Source organism: Lemur catta, chromosome 19 (assembly GCF_020740605.2).
Source record: "Lemur catta isolate mLemCat1 chromosome 19, mLemCat1.pri, whole genome shotgun sequence".
NCBI lineage: Eukaryota > Metazoa > Chordata > Mammalia > Primates > Lemuridae > Lemur > Lemur catta.
This window is the reverse complement of record NC_059146.1, coordinates 32449012-32469819: the sequence shown is the minus strand read 5'-3', so window position 1 is coordinate 32469819 and position 20808 is coordinate 32449012. Positions and strand designations below refer to the sequence as shown.

At 59.8% G+C, this 20808-nt stretch overlaps 1 protein-coding gene across 5 annotated transcripts; it reads left to right on the top strand.

Moving 5' to 3' along the window:
* The first annotated feature begins 203 nt into the window (after positions 1 to 203).
* On the top strand, positions 204 to 18942 carry GRAMD1A (GRAM domain containing 1A). Of its 5 annotated transcripts, none has more exons than XM_045532372.1 (19): positions 204 to 305; positions 7661 to 7871; positions 7971 to 7991; positions 8428 to 8512; positions 8632 to 8735; positions 8808 to 8903; positions 9505 to 9585; positions 10821 to 10933; positions 11103 to 11253; positions 11743 to 11941; positions 12761 to 12904; positions 14550 to 14668; positions 14743 to 14885; positions 15742 to 15845; positions 15929 to 16102; positions 16199 to 16286; positions 17081 to 17188; positions 17268 to 17388; positions 18525 to 18942. In XM_045532372.1, the coding sequence occupies exons 1-19, from the start codon at positions 277 to 279 to the stop codon at positions 18615 to 18617; spliced, it is 2184 nt and encodes a 727-aa protein (XP_045388328.1). In that variant the 5' UTR covers positions 204 to 276; the 3' UTR covers positions 18618 to 18942. The 5 variants fall into 5 exon arrangements, with proteins under 5 accessions (XP_045388328.1, XP_045388329.1, XP_045388330.1 ...); XM_045532373.1 differs by lacking the exon at positions 204 to 305 and adding an exon at positions 1600 to 1773; XM_045532374.1 differs by lacking the exon at positions 204 to 305 and adding an exon at positions 5952 to 6171.
* Positions 18943 to 20808: the final 1866 nt, after the last annotated feature.

Genomic DNA, 20808 nt, shown 5'->3' with positions numbered 1-20808 from the left:
GAGCTTTCTGGGCAGGATGGGCCTCAGGCAGGAGGCAGGGACATGCCCGCAGAGTTAGAGAACAGCGGGGAGGCTGGGAGCCTGGAGGGTGTGAGTAAGCAGCTGATGAGGAGGGGAAGTCAGAGAGGTGACAGGGCCAGATCTCTTGGGCCCCAGGGTGAGGACTTTGCTGTTACCTGGAGCAAGGTGCAGCCCGCCCGGGGCTTCGAGCCAGGAGGGCCCTGACCTGACTCAGGTGTTCCCAGGCCCCCTCTGGCTGCAGGTGGGGACCAGACTATGGGAGCAGGGACAGAGCAGGGGACAAGGTAGGAGGCTGCTGGGATGTCCAGGTGGGAGGGGATGGAGGCAGGGTGGGGGTAGTGGAGGGGGGAGAAGAGTTTAGATTCTGGGGAGATTTTACAGGTGGAGCTGACAGGGTTTGTGACAGGTTGGATGTGGGTGTAAAGGAAAGAGAAGGTGTCAAGCAAGACTGACGTTTGGAGCCTGCCAGCCACCAAAATGGAGAAGTCAGTGGGGTTTTTTGGTGGGGGAGGGGAAAGGTGAAGGGCTGGGGGATGGGAAGGGAGTTTTTTCAGAAGAGTTAGGGACAGCCTATCTTGGAGAGCCCTGGCTCAGGCGCTGCGCGGTGGGACTCGTATTTCCGCGTTCTGGGGCCAGGAGTCCAGGACATCACCAGACTGTGACAGAAGCCTGCAGAGGTGGACGCAGGTTATGGCGTCAGAGCAGGACGGCGTCCAGCCCTGCAGCCTTCCCACCGGGTTCCTTCCGCAAGTCCCCTCCCGTCTCTGAGGCCGGGCTTTCCCGACGGTAAAAGGCCGAGGATGCCCGCCCCTGCGCCGTTGCCTGGGAAAGCCCTTGCCGCAGTTAGTGGGATCCCCAGGACGGCGTGGGGCACTTGACAGGGTCACAGCACAGATAAGTGGGAGGCTGATTCTGACTTATCTGGCTGATGGGAACAGTGACGTCCCCAGGGACCGAGGCACGGGACCCCCTGGGGCCAGGAACTCGGGGGCTCAGTACTGGGGGGGTGGAAGGAGGAGGCCTACCCGCGCCATCCCTTCCCGCCAACTTCGGTGCCCCCTACACACGCGTACGCGCACACACACACGGACACACGCATTCACACACGCGTGCGCACGCACGCGCGCGCACACACACGGACACACGCATTCACACACGCGTGCACACACACGCACGCGCGCACACACACGCACACACACACGCACGCGCGCGCGCACGCATCTCTGCTTCCCAGCATCTCCCGCCCTCCCCGCCGCGCAGCCCCCCCCCCGCTCCCCGGGAGGCCGGGGGCTCCTGCCCAGGGGACGTAACTGGAGCTGAGGACCCTTCACTCGGGGAGGGGCTCCCAGCCTGTGCCAGCAGCGGCCATCACGGCGCTCCGTTTCACTAAAGTCCCTCTCTGTCTCTCCCTTTGTTTCTCTGTCTCTCTCCCCTCCTTTTCTGCCGTCCCGCTCTCCGCGCGCGGCTGTCCCCAGCCTCCTTCTCTCCTTCTAGGCCTCGGGTCCCTCCTCGTCCTTCCCCCCGGGCGGGGGGCGGCGCCGTGACGCAGCGGGGCGGGGGCAGGAAAGGGGTGTCGCTGACGCCTCGGCGGCCTCCAGCGGCTCCGGCCTTTTGTGCGGGTGGCTGGGTCGGGCGGGGGCGGTGGCCGAGGGAGGCCAGACCGGTGCCCCGCGGGGACACCCAGCTCTGCCCAGCCCCGCTCAGCCGGGCCCTGCCCTGCCCTGTGGCCGGGCGCGCCGCATCCATGTTCGAGTAAGGACCGGGCCGCCGGGGGTCGGGGACCGAGGGGACCCGGGAGGCCGCGGAGGGAGAGATTCCGCGGGCTCGGGGAGGGGGTGCTGCTGCTGGACCCCAGGTCTGGGCCTTGTGCGCTTGGGGCCGGGCCGAGGCGACCGGAGATGGAACGGGGAGTGGTGGGGAAGGGGCTTGGGAATGGAGGTGGAGCGCACGGCCCGCAGGGCCTAGGTCTGGTCGTCACTGCCGGCCAGTGCGCGATGCGCCGGGTTGCGGGGCTTGGCTGGGGGCCCGCGACTCGCCTAGCTGGGAACGCGGCCTGCGGGAAGGGCCCCAGGCTTGGCTCGCCCCTGCCTGAAGGCCGGGGTGGGCGCGCAGCTGGCCTGGGTCTGGCCCGGGTCTGGCCCGGGCCCGCAGGCCCGGAGCCCTGGGCAGGCCCGGAACAGCCCCTGCGGGCTAGGCCCCCTCCCGCCGCCCTCGTCCGTCGCTGTCTCGCTGCCGGGGGCGGGGGCTTCCTGAGGGCCCCATGCCCGTGTGCCTGAGAACGTCCGGGGCGCGTGTGCGGAGCCGACCCACTCCCTGTCTGGGCCCCACGTGCGAGTGTGCTTCCCATAGTAAATTGTGTCTCGGAAGCGTGTGTACGTGGTCTGGGGCTCCTGGTGTGCACGGCTGTGCTTCTCTTCGGTGATGTTTGTGTGTGTCATTTACCTGAGGCTCTGAATGTGACCTGAATTACCTGTGTGTCCGATTGTGACCCTATAGTGTGTGTCTGGGACCCCACATGTGCGGCTGTGAGCCTCTGGTTATACGTGTGTGGCATGTATTTCATTGCATCTGTGGCTCTCTGTGCAAATGTAAATTACCCATGCATGTCTGGTTGTGACTTTGGAGTGTGTGTACGTGTGTCTGGGGCTCCTAGCGTGCAGCATCTGTGATCCTCTTTGGCTGTTTTTGTGTGCGATTAACCTTCCATGAATTCCATCTGTGGCTCCAAGGGTCACTGTAAGTTACCAGCGTGTGTCCAGTTGTGACTTTGCAGTGTGTGAACAAGCGTGTCTGAGGCTCTCTGTTCCGCCATGACCCTGCTCTGTGCCTGCACATGCCTGTAAGTTAGCTCTGTGTGCAGATGTCAGTTACCTGTGTGTGTCCATTTGTGACATTGTTGTGTGTATGGGGCTCTGTGTGTTGCTGTGACCTTATGTGGTTATGCCTGTAATTTATCTCTGATTCCATCTTTGTGTGGCTGTTCCTGGGGGTATCTGTCCGTGACATTTTTGTATGCACCCAGGTCTCTCTGTGTGCAGCTGAGACCTTCTGTGGCTTTGCATGTGTAAGAAGAGTGAGAGACAGAGACCCCTTGTGGCTCTCTGCGGGCCTGGGACTGCCCTCCTGAGACCTTGGGTGTATCCTTGACTCTCAAGAGGTAATAATAACTGCCATTGTTCCCCTGCTACAGTCTGTAAATCACATCCCATGCTTTATTTCAATACCTGGTCACTGGGTCCTCGAGGTCCACAACCCCTGCAGCCACATTACTCCTGAGTCCTGCGTGGCGGCACGAGTGTCAGGGTTCTCTGCCGTAGCAATGGCAGCTGACACCTCCATCCCTTGCCACTTTAGAACTGGCCTTTGCTCTGTCTTCCCTGCCAGACGGTGAACACCATGAGGGCAGAGGGACACTCAGTCAGGATGTGTTGGCTGACCGTCTGGCTAACGTTATCCAGGATTGTGTGTGTGTTAGCTGGGGTCCCTTGTGACTCTTCTTTCACTGTGTGGCTCTCTTTGTGACTGTGTGAATGTTATTTGCCTTCGACTCTTCCCTGAGACTGTCTTGTGGCTATACATGTGAATATAATTTATCTGGGACTTTCTGTGGTTCACTATGTATTTCTGTGACCCTCTGCAGCTCTGTGTACATATACATGTATGCATGTGTGTGTAACTTTTTGGGGACTTTGCCATATGACCACAGTATACTTGCCATGCTGCAGGGGTGTGTGTGTATATGTGATTATTCTGGTAGTCTCTGTGGCTTTCTGTCAGACTATAACACACCTGTGATGCTATTGCTGTGTGTGTGTGTGTGTGTGTGTGTGTGTGTGTGTGTGTGTATGAGAGGGAGAATGGGGGAGTCAGGGAGAGAGAGAGGAAAGAGGAAAGAGACAGACTTCTTACAGTCCTGGGGAAATGCAGTTTACCTGTGACACTGGCTGTGTGTCACCCTCATCAAGTTTCCCCCTTATGCACACCTGTGTATGCATCTGCCCCTGTCCAAACAGAGGCTGCTCTGGGCCTATTGGGGCCCAGGACGCTGCAGGTCAGGCGTCTGCAGTGGCAAAAGCTTCATCACTTCCTGGTCCCTACCCCATAACGGTCCTCCAGCCACGGCAGGCTCCTCCCTCACTCTGCCCTCAGCTGGCCTGGCTGTGCAGCCCCAGGCTGCCCTTGAGTACTTCCTCTTTGCTCAGCCCAGGAGCCTGGTCTGTGTGCCCTGAACCTTTCACCAGGCTTCCAGCCCCTAGACCCGTCGCTGGGGAGCATAGGGCAGGTCTGTGTTTCAGGTTACAGGTGTGAGAAGATAGTGGGGGGGCAGGGGGTGTGGTCCCCTAATTCAGAGCCCTTCCTTGCTCACCAGCGCCCCTGGGGTGAATCCCAAAGTCCTGACCACGGCCCCCAGGCACGGCCCCCCAGCCCCACTGGCCCCCCGCTCCTCCACGCGCCTGCAAAGCCCAGTCGTTTCCCAGCACTTGATGTTCCTGCATCTGGGACTGTCGTCTCCATTCTTGTCCTCAGGGCTCAGTCAGGGGCTCCTTGCACAGCGAGGCCTTTGCTGACTCTCACTGAAGAAACCCTCTCTGCTCCCAGCGGTCCCTTTATCTCTGTGGCCCCCAAACTGAGCATGCATCGGAATCTCCCGGGCCCCACCCCAGTTTCTGGTTCAAGAGGTCGGGAGTCGGTCCTGGCAGCTGCATTTCAGGTGACTTCCGAGTGCTGCGGTGCTGCAGGCGCGGGCACCGCACACTGAGCAGGGCTTCACAGCACCGGCAGCGGCCGAGGTCGCCAGCCTCGTTCACACGTCTTCTTTCTGTGTGTCCCCCAGCTAGAGTGGCAGGCCCCTGCAGGCAGGGCATTATGTCTAGTTTGCTCACTTCGCTGTCCCCAGTGCCAGGTGCAGGGTATTCAGAGACCAGAGTTTGAGGTCAGTCCGTGGAGGCTCAGGTGCTCATGAGGTACCCGTAGCCGCTTGGACAGTGGCGCGCGGTGGGGTGGCGGCTGGGCCGTGCACTCCGCTTGGGTCTGCCAGTCCCTGCGGGCGGGAAGAGGACGTGGGCCAGCCAGAGTGCCTTCTGCGTGCCTGGCTTTGTGTGTCCTGCCTCACTGTCTCCTGCCAGCGCCCCTGAGGGGTGGGCACGGTTATTATTCCCATTATACACGAGAGGGAAGGGAGGCGCAAGAAGGTCAGATCCTGGCTCAAGGTCACACAGGGAGGAAGTGGCAACACTTGACTAGAAGCCCCCTGGACTGTGGGACCCCACTCCAGGCTGCTGCCCTGGAGACCTGCGAGTCCCGCAAGTCACACACCCGGTGGAATCCCAGTTCTGTGGGGGCCAGGGAGGAGGACCGAGGGATCGTGCGCTCAGCCCACAGCAGCCAGTGCTCGTGGGGCACCTGCTGTGTGCCCAGCCCGTCCTAGGCGGTGGGACACTCACGTCCTGTGGGGGAGAAGGGTAAGAACTGAGGGGAGACACAGAAGAGAGGTCAGGAGAGCAATGGGAGTGACGTTTAATAAGGAGGTGGGGAGGGTGGCTTTGAAACCCGTCCATTGAGCAGAGACCTGGGGGAGGTGAGGGAGCCCCTTGGACTTCTGGGAGGAAGAGCATTTTGGGCAGAGGGAACAGCCAAGGCAAGAGCCAGAGGAGAGGGAAGGGGGGCTGAGGAGGGTCGAGGAGGACCAGCCCTGCACTTTTACTAGAGGGAGGTGTGGCCAGGAGGGCCCTGGCCGGACTCACGGGTTCCCAGGCTCCCTCTGGCTGTGGGTGGGGAACAGACTGCGGGGGCAGAAACAGCAGAGACCAGGGAGGAGGAGGCTGGGATGGCCCAGGGGACCAGTGGCAGTGTCCCCGGCCACCATCTATTTAATTTATTTATTCATTTGTTTTACTCCACAAATTCATTTTATAAGTATTGCATGAATGCCTACCCTGGGCTCTGTCCTGGGGCCAGAGAAGTGACCAAGACAACCCCAAGGCTTGCCATCACACAGCGACAGCTGGGGTGGGAGCTGCCTGGGAGCTTGTGGGGAGCCGCAGAAGGGAAGACGTGTCTGAGCAAGAGTCTTGAAGGATTTGCTGTGCAAAGAAGAGGAACGATGGTCTAGACAGAGGGGACTAAGGCTTGGAGGCCAGAGAGACAAGTGTGAGTTTCTCCCAGTGGTGGAAGGAATCCCACCTCCACCCTGGAGGAGTTGAAGGCTCCCAAGTTGGAGTCCTGCCCTGAAATAAACCAGACACGCGTCCTTCAGCAAATGGTTTATACCACCTGGAACCTGTTTCCTCCTCTGTAAAGCAGGGTCAGTAACAGACTCAAATGCACAGGCTGTTTGAGGAGTAGTAAAATCAATCATACGAGAGCTTGACATAGTTCCTGATAAGAAGTCAACAATGAATGTCCCTTTAAAGTTCCCGATACTTACCCTACAGCCCTTGTGACAGTTCATATTTGTACAGTCAAAACCCAGTTTGTTTGCTTAGCGTCTGCCTCCCCACTGGGAGGTTAATTAGCCAAGGGCAGGAGCCACCCTGACTGATGGTCACTGCTCCTGCCAGCTCCAGCCAGCGCACAGATTCTTCATGTCATCACCGATGTTTATTGAGCATTCGCTATGCGCCACGTACAGTTTGGGGTGTGGGGACACAGTGGCAACCAAGACCTCCCCAAGTTCTGTCTGGGCAGACAATAAACAAACTAAGTCAATGAGCAGGGTGAGCGAAGATAGCCTGGGGTGTGACGAGGGGAGGGGCCTATCCTAGGCTGCCTGGCCAGGATCAAGGACACTTGAGCTGGAGGGACGGAGCGGGCTGTGGAAGGACTGTCCAGGGGGAGGAACCAGAATGAAGTTGGAGCACTTAAGGGACAGAAGGAGGCTGGGGTGGCCAGAGTGGAAGGAGGCCACGTAGGTGACAGGACCAGATTGCTAGGGTCGTAGGCCCCAAGGTGAGGGCTTTGCTGTTACCTGGAGAGAGGTGCAGCCCGGGCAGGGCTCTGAGCCAGGACGGCCCTCACCTGACTCAGGTGTTCCCAGGTTCCTTCTGGCAGACCGTGGGAGGCAGGGGCACAGCAGGAGACCAGGGGGGAGGCTGCTGGGATGTCCAGGCGGGAGGGGACGGAGGCAGGTGCAGGGAGAAGTGGGTAGAATACAAATAATAGAAATAGGTTTTGGACGTGGAGCTGGTGCGACTTGCTGACAGATCAGAAATGAGAAGTGAGTAATAAAAAAAGAAATTAAAATGTTTAGGTTTTTAGCTCGAGCAATTGAATAGAAAGTCACTGTTCAATAAATATTTGTTGTATGAATGAAGTAATAAGTTAATAAAAAATAGCAGGTGTTATTGAGAGCTTGTTCTGTGCCAGGCTCTGTTAGAAATACTTCACATGTATTAATTTAAGTCTCAAAACAGCCAGATGAGAATGTGCATTAATCATTCCTGGATTGCGGCTAAAGTAACCGAGGCACAAAAACATGGAAACCTGCTCTGAGTCACTAATGGGAAGTGGGGCGGGATGGCGGGTGGGTAAGCACATGGGGGATGGATGCACAGATGGGTGGGTGGGTCTCCAAAAATAGGCTTGTCCACACACCTCAGCCTTTCCCCCCGTGATGCCCCCTTCCTCTTCCTGTCCCCAGCACCACGCCCCACTCTGGCCGGAGCACGCCCAGCAGCTCCCCATCTCTCCGTAAGCGGCTGCAGCTCTTGCCCCCAAGCCGGCCTCCACCTGAGCCGGAACCAGGCACCATGGTGGAGAAGGGGTCAGATAGCTCCTCGGAGAAGGGTGGGGTGCCCGGGACCCCCAGCACCCAGAGCCTGGGCAGCCGGAATTTCATCCGCAACAGCAAGGTTGGTGCCAGCCCTGGTGGGGTGTGGAGAGAGGTGGGAGGGCCGTGGGCCGGGGTGGTGTCCAGGGGCCCATCTCGACTCCTCTCTTTTCTCTTGCAGAAGATGCAGAGCTGGTACAGTGTAAGTGTCTGGGGCAAGGGGCTTGCTAGAGGGGTGAAAGGGAGGGAGGGGCCAGGTGCGGGCCGGGAGCCCCAGGCTGTGACGGTCCAGGAGTGGGTGCTGAGATTAGCAGACCTGGGGTCACAGCCTATGATGCTGTTTCTGTGCTGTGTTACCTTGGGTGAGTCACTTAATCTCTCTGGGCCTTTCTCGCTCTCTTGAAGAAACAACCCCACCTTACAAGGCTGAAGGGAACACTCAATAAGCCAGGGATGCTGGCGGGTACTTGGTGCAGGGTTTGGCTTATATAAGAAATCAGTAAATGGCAGCTGTCATTGTGGTTACTGCTGTGTTAGGGGCAGTGGAACCAGAAGCAGGCTAGATACTGAGGGAGCTCCAAGAGCTTTGCAGGGCAGGACTATCCTCGTCCAGGTCCCCACCTCCCACATCCCTCCAGATGCTGAGCCCCACTTACAAGCAGCGTAATGAGGACTTCCGGAAACTGTTCAGCAAACTCCCCGAAGCCGAACGCCTCATCGTGGGTGAGTCCTGGCCCCCTGGCCTGAGTTCCCAGCTCCGTCCCCTGACTCCCCCTGGCTGCGACTGCCGGCACAGCCCTGTGACTCAGGTGTCTGCCTGTCTCTCTCCTGGCCACTCTCAGATTACTCCTGTGCCCTGCAGCGGGAGATCCTCCTTCAGGGCCGCCTCTATCTCTCTGAGAACTGGATCTGCTTCTACAGCAACATCTTCCGCTGGGAGACGACGGTGAGCCGCTGGCGGGCGCGGCGGGTTGGGCGGGCAGGGCCTGGCCCCGTCTGACCCTCCTTTCGTTCCCAGATTTCCATCCAGCTGAAGGAAGTGACGTGTCTGAAGAAGGAAAAGACGGCCAAGCTGATCCCCAATGCCATCCAGATCTGTACAGAGAGCGAGAAGGTGAGCTGGGGACAGACAATGGGGCCACGTGGTCTCCAACCTCAGCAGGCCCCTCCCCCGCAAAGCCCCATTTACTCTGCACCCCACGAATCTCCTCTCCCAGCCCCTGTGCCTGCAGCCTGCCCCTCACACGGCTGCCCCGGGGCTGCAGGAGTACTGCAGTCCTTCCCTCCCAGGCACCTGGCACCTCAGCTGCCGGCCCCTTGGAAGTCCCCCCTGACTCTCCACCCAATTCTATCTGGGGCTGTCACACTAGTGGCAGTGGGGGACACTTTCCAGCAGACTTCCCTTTGTGTTTTGCTGGCCAAAAGTGGATCAGCTGAGCACCCCTCGCAGCAAAGGAGGCTGGGAACATGCCCTGGGCTCCCCGATCCCAGCAGACCGCTCTGGGCTGACCCAGTCTGGAGCTGTGTCTATCTCCCACCCTGGACTCTGAGGACAGGGCCAGCTCTTTGCAGGGTGGGGCACAGGACAAGCGTCTTGTGGAATGAATCCATTCATGAGGACAGAGACCTGAACACGGTGTGGATAAGGAACGGATGCCCCCGACTCAGGCCTTGTCCCTCCCCGACCCCTCACACTACCCCCCCCTTCCCTACAGCATTTCTTCACGTCCTTTGGGGCCCGTGACCGCTGCTTCCTCCTCATCTTCCGCCTCTGGCAGAACGCGCTGCTTGAAAAGGTGGGCCTAGGTGGAGGCTGGGGGTGTGCTGGGGGGCCCCAGAGCCAGGGTTCCAGAACTCAGAGAGCTGCAGGCCTTGCTCCGTGGCATCTCCGTAGGCCCCAGCGGGACATCCACGGGTCCCTGTGCCTGACCCTGAAGCTGCATCTCTGGCAGTGGACGAGTGAATCGGTGTAAACCGGTCATCACTTATCCCTGAGGCTAGGGAAGATCTTTACCCTGAACGAAATCAGGGCTCTGCTGGCAGGGAGGGAGGTGGGTAGATGGTGGTGATCATCGGTGGCAGTGTCTGCTGCTGCCACCCCTAGCACTGCAGAGCCCAGACCCACTCGTCCAGCCGAGCTGCAGTCACGTCCTGCCCTCCAGGAGGCTGTCGTCCCCCTGGGGCAGCTCCAGCCGTGGCAAGAGTGCTGGAGGGCCCCATTCAGAACCCAGAGGGAGGGACAGTGTGGGGTCAAAGGCTCCTAGGAGGGTGAGGGCGGACGAGGGCTCAACACTCAGGCCCTGGAGTTCCAGCCCCACCATGAGTGACCTGGGGCGAGTCATTGAGCCCAGTCTGTCAAATGGGGACCGTCCCTACTTGATAGCACCCAGAGCTGGGCCCAGAATAAGAACTCAGTCATGTCCGCTCTTAGGAGGCAGAAAAGCCCAGTGGTTGGCTCCGAGGTGCTAGACCAGCTCCCCTGGGATCACACCTCAGCCCTGCCACCTCCTAGCTGTATGGCCTCGGGCTTGGGACTGTGTCTCTCAGCAACATTGTCTTAAAATGATATTAGCACCAGTGTCCAGAACAGTTTTGGAGACTCAGTGAGCTCTCACACGTAAAGGGTTAGAAGGACGCCTGGGACCTAGTAACAACGCACTCGATGTCTGCTGCCGTTACTGTTTCATTGCCACCCTCATCCAGCCACTCTGGCCATGGGGGCTGCAAGCCCAGGGCTCCCTAGGACACCTGGGAATGTCGTGAGGTGGGGGAGGGCAGGACAGCATGGGGGGAACATCGGCATCAACCGGCCAGACTCTTGCGAGGACTGGGGAGGTGTGAGGTATAAAGCCCCGAGCTCACGGCCCTTGCCCGGGTTCCTAGCGCCTTGGGGCCGCGGTCTTGCGCGGGAGATCATGGCTGCCCCCGTGTGGCCGCCAGGGGAACTGCCGAGGCTGGGCTGGCGGGGAGCCAGGCGTGCGGGCTCCGGCTGCGGGGAGATGGAGGCCAACCCCGGGTCCTGCCTGCCCAGACGCTGAGTCCCCGTGAGCTCTGGCACCTGGTGCACCAGTGCTACGGCTCGGAGCTGGGCCTCACCAGCGAGGACGAGGACTATGTCTGCCCCTTGCAGCTGAATGGTCTGGGGTGAGTCGGAGGTTGGGGGTGGTTCCCGGGTCGGGGGAGAGACCAGGCGGGGCCGCGTGCAGAGTGTCTGGAGTTCCTGGAGTGCTGGGTGGGTGTACGACGTCTGAGCGATCCAGAAGGGTGTGTGGGGTCTCAAGGATACAGAGTCCCACTTCCTGTTTCCCCGCAGGACCCCCAAGGAGGTGGGCGATGTGATTGCCCTGAGCGACATCACCCCCTCGGGGGCAGCTGACCACAGCCAGGAGCCAAGCCCCGTGGGTTCTCGGCGTGGCCGCATCACCCCCAACCTTTCCCGAGGCAGCAGTGACGCCGACCATGGGGTGAGCAGGGGGCTGGGGGAGAGAGGAGGGTGCCTGTGAGAAGAGACAGAGGAAGGCTGGGGTGGAGTGGGGGAGAAGGACAGCCTGACAGATTGGGGGGATGGACAGAGGGACGGGGAGGGGATGATGGAGGGGCAGGACGGAGATGGGGAGATGCACAAGGAAAATGGGGACAGATGGGAAGGAGAGACAGGAAAAAGGGGACAAACAGGTAGAAGGATGAGAAATAGAAGGGGTGGGGGAGGGGTGGATGGGTGAGGCGGGAGACGCAGGTGGACTGGACAGGCCAGGAAGCTTGCGGCCCAGGCATCCGGGCCACGGCTCGTCTGGGTGGCTCCAGGCTGCGAGCCTGGGTACACGCTACCTCCCCAGCATTGGTTTCCTGCCCAAGGTCTGGACAGGCTCTGGAATCCTTGTGGCCAGTGTGGACACAGGCGCCCCCAGGCTGGGGTGGAGGTGGGGCGAGGCTGACTGAGCGCTGCTCTGCAGGCAGAGGAGGACAAGGAGGAGCAGATGGACAGCCAGCCAGATGCTTCCTCCAGCCAGACGGTGACGCCAGTGGCCGAACCCCCCAGCGCAGAGCCCATCCCGCCCGATGGGCCCGCCTCCCTGGGCCCCTTGGACCTCCTGCCCAGTGAGGAGCTGTTGACGGACACGAGTAACTCCTCTTCGTCTACCGGGGAGGAAGGTGAGGCAGGTGGGCCCGATTCCCTCGCCTCAGTTACACATGTGGCAGACCTCACCCCAGCTTAAGCAAGAGGGGGCTGAGGAGCTCACGGGACTAAAACTCCAGGGGCAGGTGGGTGTGGCATTCGAGCGGTGTCGTTAGAAATCTTCCTGTCGTCGGCTCTGCCTTGTTTTTCTCATCTGAAAAATGGGGTCAGCAAGAGCAATACCACTTCATAGGGTTGTTTTTAAGAGAATTAAATGAGTTAATACATGTAAAGCACTTGGGCCAATTTTGAGTCTTAGCTATTATTTTTCTTATTATTATTTCTCTTATTATTATTTTTATATTCATCTTCTCTCTGCCAACTGATTCCCAGGTAGCCTCTACTCCTGCCGGGCAGATAGCCTCAACCCCGTCCCACACAAGCCTAGCAGAGAGAGCTTGTTTTTCCCAGTGACTATGGCAAACTCCCTGGGGCTGCCTCTGATTGGACCAACTTGGAGAAGGCCACCACTGAACCAATCACTGGGGGATTGGCCTGGCTCCTGAACCAATCACTGTGACCGATTGACCTGGCCTGGTCACACCCACAGACCCCTGAACCAATCAGTGTGGCTAATCAGTCTGGCTTCTGAACCAATCACTGTGGCCAATTGACCCGGCCTGGTCACACCCACACACCCCTGAACCAATCAGTGTGCCTGTGAGAGAGGGGCTGAGGAGGGCTCCGTGTCTGTCAGCGTCCACTCTGCCCATCCACCCCACGTGGGGAGGAGCGCCCCCCAGAGGGAGCGAGGCGTGGGGGCTGCCGTCACCCGCGGCCCTTCTCTCTCCCAGCTGACCTGGCCGCCCTGCTTCCCGATCTCTCCGGCCGTCTCCTCATCAACTCTGTCTTCCACGTGGGCGCGGAGCGGCTCCAGCAGATGCTCTTCTCGGACTCGCCCTTCCTCCAGAGCTTCCTGCAGCAGTGCAAGTTCACAGGTCAGGGGGCGGAGGGACACCCAGGTGCGGGGGAGGGGTGAGGCGGGGTGAGCCCGGAGACAGGCAGGCCCTGCCGGCTGGGTGGCTGGATGGGGCGGATAAAAGCAGCATCTGTGATGCCAGAAGTGGTTCTGTCTCTTACTAGCTGGGCATGGTTCTGAGCTCTTTGTGCCTCAGTTTCTTCTTCTGTATAATGGGGGTGTGGTAACTACTTGCCTTGTTGGTTCTCATGAGAACTAAGTGAGTTAATACTAGAAAAATATCTAGAGCAATAGCACACAGTAAGGATTTAATAATTGTAAGTTAATGTTCATGCATTTAGCGTCTACTTTGTCAGGGCTGTGCAGGGCTTGGAGGCCCATGAGAGCCCAGGATAGATGAACTCCCGTCCCCAGTGTCCAGACTCTAGTGGGAATGACAGGAAATAAATACACGAATAAATACCACACATCACAGGTGTGGCGTGAGTTAAGGGTGGGGCTGCGAGTGTCAGAGGGTGTCTATAATCTGAGGAGTATCAGGGAAGGCTGCCAGGAAATCAAAACCAAGGCCTGAAGGACGAACTGAGGAAAGGGAGGAGGGGGTGGGGGGCAGAGGAACCTAGGAGGCTGGCATGTATTGCAAAGGCCCTGGGGCTGGAGGCAGACACTGGGGGAAATCCCACTGGGCTGGGCCACTGCACCCAGGTAGAGAGGGGAGGCCACTGCACTGGGTGAGGCTGAAGGGTTGATGTGCCCGAGGCTGTAGGAGGGACCAACTGGCTGAAGAGCTTGGGAGGCCACGGAAGAGATTCAAGTAGGGGAGGGGTTAGTCAGGAGGTATTATAGTTTTTCTTTATTTCTTTTTTCTGTGTTGATAAAAACGAACCATATAGAACCCCCTGCAGGATCAGTAAGAATAAGCCTTGTGTTGGGGGGATATAAGTCCCCCCGAACTATGCTTATATCCTAGAAGGACTGGCACAACAGGCTGAGGAATTCAGCCCAGGGGGGCACTGGGGAGCCATAGAGTGTTCTAGGCAGGTAAGGGATAGAGTCAGGCTTGGATTCAATAAGATATCCCTGGACCAGTTGTGGAGACTGAGGCCAGGTGCTCAGGGGTGGGCAAGGCTGGGCTGAGCAGGAGCCATGCTCAGGAGAGCTGGTGGACAGACAGTGGAGCTGGCAGATCAGCCATGGGCACGTCCAGGGCAAGGCCCAGGGCTCCGGTGGGAGCCTGGAGGACACAGGGGCCAGCCCTGAGTTGGGGACCTGTGAGGAGTAGCTGGTTTTGGGGAGATGCTGAGGCCAGTGTGAGGCCCAGTGGGTATGAGGGGTCCAGGCTACTGCCAGGGGAAGACGTGCAGAAGATTGCGAGTCTGAAGCTCAGGGGAGAAGCCAGGACTGATACAGAGGAGGGAACTGAGGCTGGAGGAGTAGACGAGATGGCCCTAGTGGGGTGAGAAATGTCCCCAGGAGAAGGGTTCCAGCTGTAAGTGTCATCAGCCTCTGAACTTAGAGGCTCCTGGAAGGAAGGTGGGGTTGACAACCAGGAGGAGATGTGGAGGAGGGGCAGGGTTTGGGACAAGTCCCCAGAGAATCGAAACCCCAGCCTGCAGGCACAGGACTGGAGCATGGTCTCCTCATTCTTCTCCTCCCTCACCCAGATGTGACCTTGAGCCCCTGGAGCGGAGACAGCAAGTGCCACCAGCGTCGAGTGCTGACGTACACCATTCCCATCAACAACCCACTGGGCCCCAAGAGCGCCTCTGTGGTGGAGACACAGGTGAGCCAGGTGGGCTGCTGGGCAGGTGGCACGGCTGGCAGGGGGCCCTGACCTCCTTCTCCCTGTCTCTGCAGACGCTGTTCCGGCGCGGCCCGCAGGCTGGTGGGTGTGTGGTGGACTCCGAGGTGCTGACGCAGGGCATCCCCTACCAGGACTATTTCTACACTGCCCACCGCTACTGCATCCTGGGCATTGCTCGGAACAAGGCCCGGCTCCGGTAAGCAGTGCCCAGGGCCCTCCACCTGGCACCCTTGTGGTCCCAGCGTCCCTGCCCCACCTCCAAATCACTGGCAGAACGTTAGTTCCCACACTGGCAGAGGGACAGAAGTGTTGGGTCCCTGAGCCCGTGTGCTCAGAATAGTAGAGGGCAGACGGAGGGTGGCCCTGAGGACAACTCCTCCCATCTGCAGAGGGTGCAAAGGTTGTTTGAGCCTCGAGACACTGGGATACAGCAAAACCAGACAAAATCCCCGACCTGACTCAGGGGTTCCCAGGCCCCCTCTGGCTGCGGGTGGGGAGCAGACCGTGGGGACAGGGACAGAGTGGGAGACCAGGGAGGAGGCTGCTGGAATGTCCAGGTGGAGGGGACGGAGGCCGGGCCAGGGTGGGGGCAGTGGAGGGGGGAAGGGTTTAGATTCCGGAGGGATTTTAGAGGCGGAGCCGACAGGGTTTGCTGACAGACTGGATGCAGGGGTGAGGGAAAGAGAGGAACCCCAAGGTGTTAGGCCTGAGTCACTGGAAGAACTGAGCTGTCCTGCCCGAGATGGGGAGCGTGCGGGGGGTAGGCTTGAGCAAGGACGGGGCTGCGCTGTCTCTGAGAGCCCCGCTGGAGTCGGGGTGCAGCAGCCCGGTGGCGCGTGCCAGGTAGGAGGTGTGGACGGAGAAGGGGCCGAGGGCTGCGCTGGCCAGCCTGTGGGGTCAGTGAGGGGTCCAGGGAAGCCATGGGGTGGGAATGCTCCTGTCTTGTCTGTGACGGGCCGTGTCTGAATGAGGGCAAGGAAGGAACCTGCCTGCGGGTGGGGCGGCCAAGGCTGGAGTCAGACCCTGCCCCCTCCCTGTTCTCCCGTCCCCAGAGTGTCCTCCGAGATCCGTTACCGAAAGCAGCCGTGGAGCCTCGTGAAGTCGCTCATTGAGAAGAACTCCTGGAGCGGCATCGAGGATTATTTCCACCACCTGGGTAGGGGACAGAAGGCCGGCCAGGGCGGGCTGGGTGGTGGCCCGGCTGGGTCCAGACATCCCGAGCCCCTCTTCCTTCCCCAGAGCGAGAGCTCGCCAAGGCCGAGAAGCTGTCCCTGGAGGAAGGCGGGAAGGACGCCCGAGGGCTGCTGTCAGGCCTGCGGCGGCGGAAGCGGCCCCTGAGCTGGAGGGGTCACGGTGACGGGCCCCAGCACCCAGACCCTGACCCCTGTGCCCGGGCTGGCGTGCACACCTCAGGTGCGTCCATCACGGCCTGGCCAGGGCGGGAGGGGGAGCTGGGGCCTGCGGTGGGGCGGCTGGGGCGGGCTGTCTGACCTCACTGCTCTCCTGCAGGCTCCCTCGGCTCCCGCTTCTCTGAATCGTCCTCGGACCAGGGCCCCGGGGCTGGCATCCCCAGCGCCCTGGTGCTCATTAGCATTGTGTGAGTAACAGAGAGGGGCCAGGCTTTGGGTCAGACAGGCCTCGATCTGCGTCCTGGCTGTGTGACTTTGGGCAAGCGCTTGGCCTCTCTGGGTCTCTGCTGAAGTGGGAGCGTGGGCTCATCTCCCAGCAAGCATGGGACGAGACGATGCTGGGTGTGGCCAGGAGAGCCCCTTACACGGTGGAAATGCTCAGTTTGTCACGGAGAGGCCTGCCCCACTGGAGGAGCAGAGCCCGGGGACTATGTGAGGGCAGGGAGGGCTTCCTGGAAGCGAGGTCCCGGCCTCCCAGCAGACCCCGGAGGCCTCAGCGGCCCAGCACTAGTCCTGGGAGAGGGTGTACAGCAAGCTCCACCAAGCTGCGCAGGGCGAGGAGGGGCGGGGCGGCCGGGGCAGGCTGGGCAGCTCATCTCTGTGTCTCCCCTCATTGCGGCCGCAGGATCTGCGTGAGGTAGGGTCCTGCGTCCTCCACCTGCTCTCCCGTCCCTGCGTCCCACCCTGGCTGCGGCCCCTCCTCCCTACCCCGTGCCCCCGGCTCTCCCGGAGAGCTGGTCTGGCCTGGTGGTCCAGGGCATGGGCATTGGGCCTGGATTTGAACCCTGACTTTCTGCTATGGGCTGTGCGACCCAAGGCATGTCTGTCACCCTCTCTGAGCCTCAGTTTCCTCCTCTGAGAAGGGGGGTAGTCTGGTACCCCTTCAGGGTGTAGTTGTGCGGGGGGTGGGGTCAGAGCTCAGTGCCTGACTTGTGGGAGCATCTGTAGTCCAGGACTCCTGACCCCTGACCCCTGTCCCCAGCCTCATCGTCCTCATCGCCCTCAACGTCCTCCTCTTCTACCGCCTCTGGTCCCTGGAGAGGACGGCCCACACCTTCGAGTCCTGGCACAGCCTGGCCCTGGCCAAGGGGTGAGTGGGGAGGCCGAGGGGCTGGGGGGTGGGCCGGCCAGGGGAGGCCGAGGCCCCACCGGAGCCCTGCACCCCACAGCAAGTTCCCCCAGACGGCCACGGAGTGGGCCGAGATCCTGGCCCTGCAGAAGCAGTTCCACAGCGTCGAGGTGCACAAGTGGAGGCAGATCCTGCGCGCTTCCGTGGAGCTCCTGGACGAGGTAGGCGGTGCCGGCCCAGCCGGGGCAGGGCAGGGGTGTGGGGCCGCAGGGGCCTGCCCTGCCCTGGGCCTGTTTCCTCCTCCGTGAAATGCGGGAGCCACCCAGAGTCCCCCTCACGGGGGTGCCGGGGAGATTAATAGGATGGAAGAGTTCATCGGCTCACAGGCTGGAAAAAAGTCCAGCGGGTCTCACTTCGGGCTCGGCTGGGTCTGGCCACTGAAGAGCGGCACGGATCAGTCTCTTGCGCCGTGTCGACCCTGCCCATTCCCAGCGTTGGCTTTCCTTTCGGCCGTCCTGTCTCCCAGGATGCCAAGGGTGGCGCCTGCAGCTCGCGGCTGACGGCCACAGGGCAGGGCTCGCTCCCATGGGCTGCTGCGGCGGCAGCCCCACCCCTGAGCCAGTCACAGCAGCCCGGGAAGGCCAGGGTCGGTCCCCACGCCCCTTGCCCCCCTTTGGGGTGACTAAGGGGTCACATGGTCTGAGAGCGAGACGTTCTTCAAAGGATATTGGGGTCTCATCTCCAAAAGGGGGTTGACCCGGATGTCTCATGTAGTTCAGGGACAGCATCTATTCAGACGACCAGGTTCAAATTCTGGCGTGTCACCTTGTGTGTGACTGCACCTCCTCTCTGTCCGTGCGGTGCTCCCTGACGGCACCTGAAGGACTGTCATGACGATTAAGTGCGTCAACACTGGGAACAGTCCCGGGCACGCAGTGAACTCTGCCTGCGTGTTTGTCCTGAGCATGTGCCTGGCACCGGGCACACAGTAGGTCACCGCGGGGGGCATGACCACAGCTAACGTGCACTGAGCACTCACTGTGCGCCAGGTTCCCGGCGTTCGTCAGACCCCTGACACGATCCTGGGACGCAGATGTGTTACTGACCCGTGTTTCGGATGAGGGGACTGGGGCCCGGGGCGGTTAAGTGATTTGCCCAAGGTTACCCAGTGAGCGGCAGAGCTGGGATTTGAACCCAGGCCCTCTGTGTCCCAGGTGTGCATGAAGTCCCTTCCTCTGCTGCCTCTGAGAAGTTAAACCAGGTGCAGTGTGACTCTGCTCTTCTCACTTGGAGGGGGTGGAGCATCACCCCCACCGGCACTCACCCCTCACCCTGCCCCGTCCCTCCCTCCCTCCAGATGAAGTTCTCCCTGGAGAAGCTGCACCAAGGCATCACAGTCTCAGACCCTCCCTTCGATGCCCAGCCCCGGCCGGAGGACAGCTTCTCCTGAGGACGCCTGGCCCTGCAGCCGACCTCTCAAATGGACAAACACACACAGCCTTGGCGGCCACTGCTGGCACGGTGTGAGCGCCGGGCACCTCCCGCCCGCCCCTCCCGGCGGCCCGACCAGGGACCGTGCAGATGTGGGGACCACAGAACTGAGATGCACTTTAGACCAGGGAGCTGGCCTGGCCTCTGGCAGGCCCCCCACTAACTTATTTTGCCTGGCTGGGGTTGTGGGGGGCGCCTCCTGGGGTGCACGATTCCCTCAGCTCTGGGTTTAATGTATTATATTTATTTGGGGTTGGCAGAGCCCCAATAAAGGGTTGGAAATGGCTGTGCCTGTGCCTGGGAGCGGGTGGGGCCTCCTGTTGTACTCAGATCCCGCCACGGTGGGGAGGGGGCCACAGTCACTGAAACCATCTGGCAGTCCCTCCGCATCTTACACAAGCTTTGCCTCATCAGAGTCCAGAGCTGGAGCTCTGAGGACAGACGCTGGTGGCCTGGGTTCTAATCCTGCCTCTGCACAGTCATGCCGTCTGGAGCAGGTCAATCTCTTTGAGCTTCAGTTTTCTTTTCTGTAGAATGGGCGTAATTACAGTGCCTGTCTCTCAGGGTTGTTAGGAATGAGTGGTTCTCAAACTTTAGCTGCATCAGAATCTCCTGGAAGGCTTCTTAAAACACAGACCCCTGGGCCCCACCCCCAAGAATTTCTGATCAGCAGGGGCAGGGCTGAGAGTCTGCCTTTCTAACAAGTTCCCAAGTGATGCTGATGCTGCCATCCGGGGACCCCACTTTGAGAACTGCTATTATGAGTTCAAGGAGTTAATAAATGTGGCTACTTACAACAGGACCTGGCACAGAGTAAGTATTCAATAAATGTTACACTTACTACATAAAAATTGAGAAGAAAACTAGTAACTTGTGTAGTGAGCACCAAATATGTACCAAGCTCTGTGCCAAGATCTGATGTGCATTTTATTCTCACAGTGACTTCATGAGGTGGAGACAAATAAAGATTTACGCGCCTGAGGCAAAGACTCCAGGCCTGGCCTCTGGGGTCTCCACATTTAGATGCAAGGTCCTGACCCCTCAGGACCCCACAACAGCCCATGCAGGTTGAGGTTGCTTGGACCCCTGTTTCACAGAAGAGGAAATGGGCTTAGAGGCAGAGTCTCTGGTCCAGGTGGAACCCAGATCTGTCTCTCTGAAATCCAGTGCTGGGCCCAGAATGAGTGAGGGGTGACGAGACCTTTGGCGTGCCACACGCCTGGCTGTGGGAATCATCTTAACTGGAGACTTGGGGGAGGGGACTGGAGGAGGGGTTGGATAGAGGCAGGCGGATCACGAGTGGCACAGGCAGAGCTAGCCTCTCCTACCCTCCAGCTGTGTGACCATGGCACATTACCCTCCGTGAGCCTCAGCTTCCCGTATCTGCAACATGGGCATAATGATAATATCCATCTTGTAGGAAGAATTAAATGAGTTAATGTTAGTAAAGTGCTTGGAACAGCACTGAGCCCGTAGAAGGTGCTCCGTGAACATCGGCTTATAAGGCTGTTGGGAGGTGCCTCCTGTCCAGGGCTGAGGCCTGTCCTCACCAAGCCTCCACCCACCATCCCCCACCGGAGGAAGGGCCCGGAACAGCGTGAAGGTTATTTTCTGCAGGAGAATTTCACAGCTCCAGAGGTGCTGGCATAGAGGCCCAGACCACAAATTGTTCAGTGTCCCTGGCTCCCTGCCCCTGTGCCCTGGGCTTGCCCCACACCCTGGTTCCTCCTGCCCAACAGGGCTGGGCTAGGGGGATTCTAGGACTTTACCCCACCCAGAACTGAAGGGTAGGATGGGGCCATGACTGCCAGGCAAGAGTCACTCCCACCCCTACTCTCTCCACGTGGCAGAACCTGCCGATAGGACAGGACAGGCTGCTGACCCGTTGCTGGGGCAGGATTTCAGAGCCACCTAGGGCCAGCGGCACGACCCTGAGCAAGGGAGTGGTCCTCTCCCCGCCTCAGTTTCCTCATCCATAAAACAGGGATAATAGAATTTGCTGTAAAGGTTTGGGAAGGTAGAAGTGGGTTCAGTGTATCACAAGGGCTTAATAAGCACCGACATTTATTTATTTATTTGACAAATATTTATTTATTACCTACAGTGTGCCAGGCACAAGTCAAGCTGCTAGAGACAGTGGTATGCAGTGG